This window comes from Phaethon lepturus, unplaced genomic scaffold (genome assembly GCF_000687285.1).
Source record: "Phaethon lepturus isolate BGI_N335 unplaced genomic scaffold, ASM68728v1 scaffold26721, whole genome shotgun sequence".
Lineage (NCBI taxonomy): Eukaryota > Metazoa > Chordata > Aves > Phaethontiformes > Phaethontidae > Phaethon > Phaethon lepturus.
The window spans coordinates 2,857-10,122 of NW_010517382.1; the positions used below are offsets into that span (position 1 = coordinate 2,857).

Sequence of the window (7,266 nt, forward strand, 5' to 3'; positions counted from 1 at the left end):
CCTCCTCTCGCCGCGGTGATTAGGTATTCCGAGTGCGCCAGATAGCCCCAAATAACAGAAAGAGAAATATAAACTGGAGAGCGCAGATCCGAGGCAGGCCAGATGGCCCCGCAGCCGGCGGGGGCTGCTCCCATCCAGCCCTTCCCCACTTTAACTGTTCAAACATTTCTTTATCCCGACAAGACAATTAAGCCGAACAGCATGGGAAGGAGTCTCGGCAACAGTTTGCAGAGGGAGCGGGAAGGTTGTTTGCCAGAAAAGCAGAAAAAGGAGGCGACTGCTGCATTCTCCAAGACCTCCACGCACTGCACCTCTCTCCGCGAGGACAGCAGGTTTTCGGTAGCGAGACAGGGATGGATGCGTGGCCCTCGCCTCTGCTACTGTCTGTCTGCCTGCCCACCCCTTCAGAAAATCCACTGTTGTTCCTTCCCTCCTCCTACATCACGCAGGGCACTGCACGACAGAAAGCAAACGTTCCGCTCGATTTATTTCATTATTTCATAAGCAATGTTAAGCTTGCAATTTCCCATGGTCACGGCTGATTATTATTAGCAACAAAGCATCGTTTCACATTAGACCCCAAATTTTACCGGCCTGGGAAGTGGCGCATCCCAGCAGGAAGAGTTGTGAGAGTCAGCAATGGATGTGTGCACGTGTGGATGTGTGCACGGGTGCATTTCCCCTCCAACCCATTGTTCTGCCACAAAGTATAAGCAAAAAAACCTTCTTCCCCCCAGCACACGTATATACGTACACACAAAGCTCCCGACATAGGTCCCAGCCTGTAAACACAAAGCCCAACACACCCGGGGCTGACTGGGTGGGTGACTGCACAGACAGTCCTCGGTCTGATTTCCAAAGCACTATGTTATTCAGGAATTCAAGCTGTGGTCATCATAGACCTGATGTTCATCACCTGAAGTGCGATTAACATTTGATCAATAATGAACCAGTTGTTCCAAAAGGAAAACTAACTCCATGCTAGAGATGTTCTTTAAAACCCTAAAGTGGAACAAAGAGCTCACGAACATCGTGCACAAACTCTCTTGCAGGGGAGAAACTGGTTGCAGGACAAACTGTGTCCAGAGAGCCAAGGTTAAATATGGTTATAAAAAATAATAGTCAAAATAACAACAATAAAACACCTCCACTTTACCCACCAGTCCCAAGAGATGAGCGAGGATGGCAGCATGCTCAGCAACTCAATCGCTCATCCCCAGGGCACACCAGGAGCTTGGCAAGAGCCACCAGCAGGGAAACTGAGGCTAGAAGAGCCAGTGGCCAGGATGTAGAAGGCCACCTTCACACATCGGGCTGTGCTCCACAATAAGTCACAGACAACACATGATGAAGACCAAGCACCAAGAGGAAACCATCTCCTGTGGACCAGGGAGGCTGGAGGCACGGGCAGGGACAGCAGAGGTGTCCACTCTGACAAGTCCAGCTCTTTGCCAAGAGGTCCCGGCTTCAGCATGGACCTCTGCCTGTCACTCTGTGGGAAAGCGATGCCATGGTGATTGGGTACAGAAGGCCACTGGGACAGATTTTATTAGAAGCAAAGAATAAAACCAGAGATTTTTTTTTTTTCTGATTTTAAAACAGGCCTATAGATCTCTTGCAGAAAGGAACATGCCATTTATTTCCACTCCTTCTAGGAATCTCAACTATTGTACGCTTATTAAAGGAAACCCATAAAATATGTCTCCCAGTGTCTTTAACACATGCTTTACAGGAAGCCCCTAAACTCTAACAAATGGCATTATTTTTCTCAGTAAGCACCTAAAAGAATGGGCCCATCCAGCACACGCTACGTCTGCTTTCTCCCTGGAAAAGCTCCGCTTTTCTACGTGCTCCCTGTACACTCCGTCGCTCCGGATGTCCTGTGTACCTGCATTTTACAGCAAGAGACAACTTGGCCCAACGCAGACATCTCAACCCAACTGGCTGAGTAACAAGGAGCACGATCCCACCCAGATGTGCCCCAAAGGAGATGCTGTCCCTTCGTGGGACGCACGGGCATGGGTACCGCTGGCAAGCAACACCCTGCTTCAAAAGTAAGGAAAGGTTCACCCGAAAGACTGAGCAATCCCGACTGCACAAGTATGTCTCTTACAGGGCCAGGTGCTAATCTGGGTTATGCCAGCACATCATCCCGCCCAAAATTTACTGTATTCTGCAAATTTCCTCCACTGGTGAAAAGAGGATGAGTCTTTGCTCCCGTGATGCAGAGGACTGAATAGAGCAACTTCCCAAACGCTCCTTGAGATGCAAATGCCAGACTTCGGATTCTCGTTTTGCTGCAAGCTCAAGTGTAAGCGTATCTTTCAGGAAAATTAAAACTCAGAGCATTGAATTCCTTTTAAAAAAAAAAAAAGGGGGGGAGCCAAATTTCTTAGAAAATTGCCATTTAAGCTATGGGGTAAAACAAATGTTTTCATGAGCTATTCAAAAAAGGTTCTTGTGCAGTGGTACAGAAGAATATGCAGTGCAGTCACAGTAATTCACCTTCCGTTAACACAAACCCCTTCAGGAACCTGAAAAATACAACTAAAGGTTGCTCAATCAAGGAGATTGAGCTCTGCAAACCTGAAAAGCACCTGTTAGACATGTAAAGGTGTTGCTGATCTAAGAAAATTATACAATTTTTCCTTGCTGCTGTAGAAAAGCTTTATTATATTTTTGCCTAGAATCCACAGCCACCTACCTGCAACAGATTCTCCATCAGGAGCACAACAGGCAGTTTTTACAAAGGGTTTCATGTAACAATGACACAAAGAATCCACAAAACTTCACAGGGGACAATAATATCAGACCCCCCCCCCCCCAGTAAGCATTTATATAGAAACTCCAAATACATGTATGCAAATGTCAATGCAAAACAGGATCACGATTATATCTGCAAACTGTGATCTCTCGAATTCCTCACTGCGGAAGTTTTTCTCTTCTAATGGTCAACATCAAAGGTCATTAGGATCCTCTAAAAAGCTCTCTGGGCCTCCAGCAAACACACCCATACGTGTGTACGCACACACCAAATACACTCGCCGCGGTAATGGAGCGAAGTTTCCACGGCGCAGTGTCTATATGTGATGGGAATATGGTACAGAGCCAACAGACGTATCTAGTGTATGCTGTCCTGGTAGTTACAGGAGAATTTTAATGTCGATGAAATATCAGGAATGTCGCATTCACTCGGCTCTACCGTGCAACAAAGCATCTTAAAGAAATTTAACAGTACGGGGAAGAAAAACAAAACACCTTCCACTTCTGCCCAAGTTTTCCAAGCTGCCTGCAAAGTTTTTATCCTGTTTCCTTTCCCCAGCAAGTCCCCTGCCGCAGGGCTGGCGGCGGGGGAGCCGGGGGCCACCGTGCCTCTCGCACGCGCCCGTGCAAAGCCCCCACTGCTCCCAGGAAGGAGAAGACCCACGTTCGGCACACGCTGTCGGCAAAGGCAAGGCAGCGGCGGGGGGTGTGGATGCGTCTGTCTGTCCGCAGCTGCGCTCCATGTGGCCTAATTCATTTAACAGATTTACTTCTTTAAATGGGGTATCTGACAGGATTGTGCTAGCAAGACCCATAGCAGCTGATGTGCTCTAAATTCATTTAGCTAGCGGACCCGCTCCTCCGCTGCTATCTCCCGGAGTATTCTTTCGAGCAAGCTTCATTTCCACAGCCAGGTTATATGGATAAGGGAAATCTAAGCCTTGCCATCTCACCTGCCTCCCCTCAGGATGATTATATTACCGGCTTACACATACACACATCCATACACGCTTCCACCTACAGCCACTTCCCCTACGGGCCCAGAAGGAGGGAGAGGAGATGCTGAACAATGAAAGGAGCTTACGGCACAAAAAGTAGCACGGTCGGGGGTGGACCAGAAGGAGAGGGGGGAGACAGATACGAGATCGCATTCGTAGCGCAAGGAATACACGGCTTCTGCCTTCAGTGGGAACCGTCCTACCCTCGCAAACGCCGACGTAAAAGACACACTTGCAGCATATTTCAAAACCAAAGAGCGATGGATTTACAAGGCAGGTTGATTTTATGATGACTTTTATTGAAAAGGTACGCTGGGTTTAGGCAGATGCCTTTTAGCACCAGTAAGTTAGCACAGTGCCTAATTCAAGGAGACAGCCTGAGGAAGCAGCGCCGACAGGGGAGAGAGAGCCACAATGTCTCTATTACTCTCCTCAGCATCGTAAAGGAGAGAAGAAAAAATCACGTCTGAAAGGGAGAGGGCAGCAGGTTTTCCTCGCAAAATATATAGTCATAATAACAACAACAACAATTATAAAATTCCTTCCTAGGAAGAAAATTCAACAGAACAAAGGAGCCCACGTGAAAAGCAAAGCACTCGCTCCTTGGTCTACCCATCTGGGTCTACAGGAAAACACTAGTCGTAAGTTAGCGCTCTTCTTCTGGGTGCCCCACTCTGCTGCCCCAGACCCCACCGTGGGTCACCTCCCAGCCCCGCAAAGCGGGAAGCCTGCCCTTCCCGGAGGACAGCTCTGCCCCTCCGTGTAGGCAATGCTGCAAGGGATGAGGTGATGGGGGAGCAGGGGGTGACAGTCGTGAGCATATGGACTGGTTTCCTTCAGTCCTGCCACCGATCTGCGCAAGGGCACATCACCTTCCAATAGGCACCAAAGGGGAGAAACACTCAGAGAAAGCACACGACGTGTGTCGGGAAACATCTTATTGAATTGTGAGAACGGATTCGGGTTTATGTCTCAAAGAGGGAGCTTGGTGGCCAGAAATATTCTTAAATTAACCAGAGGAAAAGGTGCTTTTGTCCTAACTTGAGGCACGAATCCTGAAGGTGATGCATTTGCTAGAAGAACAGTGTGCATGAAGAAAAGGTCAGAAAAAAATGCCTGAAGAAGCAGAGGATACACGTTTGCTGCAAGCTCTGGGAAAGTTTCTGGCAACACACTCCAGCTGAATCCCTGTTCACACACATATATGTACCAGCACCTACAGCCTCGCGCTGGGACACGGACAGCTTTCTGCATGGTCAACACTGTCTCTCCAGCTGTGTGCTGGGAGACAAGTTTCCTTCAAGAGCACCTCACCTTAAAATCTGTCAGTGCCCATCGAGAAGAGACAAGGCAACACCACGTGGCCGAGCCTGGCAGGCAGGGAAGGCTGGTTTTCCTCTGCCGTCAGCAAGAGCCACAGCACTGCGGGACAGTCACCTGTTGAGTATCTCAACGAGGCGCAACTACAGAAGAACCAACAAGTCAACGGAGGTACTTACATCTGTCACTTCGGTCTTCGGGACTGGATGAGGTCTCCCGGTCAGAAATGAGGCCAGAAACGGCAAAGATCTTCTTCCCCGTATCATCAACTTTGAGGGAGCCGGGGGAGCTGGAGGGGAGCTGCGTGCCAAACTCATACTCCTTCCCATCAGCGTCTGAGAAGCGCAGATGGGGCGAGTCAGTGTCATGGCAGTTTTTCAGGCGCTTGGCCGGCGTAAACGCTGACTGGTAGCTCTCCCGGTCTTCAGTAGATGCAAATGGGCGGAAAGCCCCAACGCCGCTGTGGTTCAACATACTGATTGGGGTGCAGTCCAGGTTGGGGGGTGCAAACTGGGGATGGAGGTGAAGCAAGGACGGAGGAAAGTCACGGTTTGCAAACGCTCCTGGCACCCCGCCTTGCCGGTGATACATGGAGGCAAAAGTATATGAGCCATTGGTAAAGGGAATATGCACGTCCTTATCTGCTGAGACGGGGACCCCAAAAGGCCTCGGTTGCTGGCAGGGAATGGAAGCATCACGGCTGGCTTCGGCGGTGGAGGCGAGAACCATCAGTGCTGGGGAGGCCAGCGGGTTGGGGAGGTAGGGTGAGTTCTCCATCTTGAACGCTGCCCGGTGTAAGTCCATCGGAGTCTCTTTCCTCAGCGGGATCACAAGCGGAACAGTCTTCCCTGGAAGGAAAGCAAAGCGATGCCTGGGAATGGAGCAGGGAAAATTACTGGAGCATCGTCACCCTCCGAACGCTGCAGGGAAACAGAAAAGAAAAGAAAACACAACCGGTGAGGTTCCTGCGCTCATGTCCCCGGGACACTCCAGCAGCAGGGTGGCCACATGTGTTACAACCCACCGGCCGGAGACGCGCCACTGTTCTCATTCAAGAAAATCAATAGACAACTTCACACACTACTGGAATCAGCTCTGGCCCTCCAGGTTAAAGGGTATCATCCAGTGCAGATGAATGAAAGGCAAACCAAACATAATAACATGAAGATTTAATAACCCGCTAATAAACAAGGTTCAGTCTACAATTAAGATAGTAACTCCAAATTGTAATTGGAATTTCATATGGCAAAAGAGGCATGTACATATAACTGCAATAAACTTAAGCAAGCCCACACATAGAGACACCAGTATTTGCTCGGGGGGGGGCCATGCGTGAGGAACTAACATAAAAATATCTGTCCTATGTAGTTACCCAAATATGCCAGCATACACGGTTATACTGTACACGATGCCTTAGCCATATGTAACAGACATCTTTTCTCTCACAGTATATATGGGTAGGTAAGTACTCGCACACACAGCACTTGATACCATCATATATATATACACACGTATACACGTACACTGTTGGAATGTAGGCACGTGACTGTGTACGGGGGTGCGTGTGTGTAATACGCAAACACCCACGCGTGCACACGCGGCCCCCGTTAGCCAAAGGAGAAGAGACTTCCCCAGTAAAATGCCTGGCGTCTCTGACAATATTTAAAATCATAATGGGTGCTTCTGCCATCTGATCTCTGCAAGCGTCTGCCTTTCGGGTCGGGGACAAGAGAGAATGGATCAGTAATTTTAGTTCTTAATGCACTCACTCTTAAGTAGATTTGTAAACTGCCCTGGATGTGCCATTAACATTTAGAGGAAAATGTTAACAAAATTTCTCCCTCGCATCTTGCTGAGCCTCCGAGGTTGGCTGCAGCCACCCAGCCAGCCACAACCCCCTCCCAGGGAGAAAGAAGGGAAAATGCTCCTTTCTGTATCTCCCCCAGTTCGCTCCGGCTTTTTGTGTTGTTATTTTCTCCCCCAATCAATCTCGTGTCTTTTCTTTTAAGCTTCCGCCGCCTGCCATTCAGGCCCCACAACCCAGCTTAAAATACAAGGACTATAACTTTGAAACAATATACTAGCCGCTGGAGCTCAAAGGGTCAGAAAAATCATATAGTAATAAAAAGCTGTTACAAATTGTGCCTCTTAAATCCAGAGGGTCAAACATCTCAAATAAAACTTA

The 7,266-nt window shown here is 48.8% G+C and overlaps 1 protein-coding gene across 1 annotated transcript; it reads right to left on the reverse strand.

The window, feature by feature from the left end:
* Positions 1 to 5,260: 5,260 nt before the first annotated feature.
* Positions 5,261 to 5,885, reverse strand: LOC104627969 (E3 ubiquitin-protein ligase Rnf220; the record flags this gene model as incomplete). Its single annotated transcript, XM_010296392.1, has 1 exon — positions 5,261 to 5,885. A coding segment is annotated over exon 1 (625 nt), but the record flags the coding sequence as incomplete, so codon positions are not given.
* Positions 5,886 to 7,266: the final 1,381 nt, after the last annotated feature.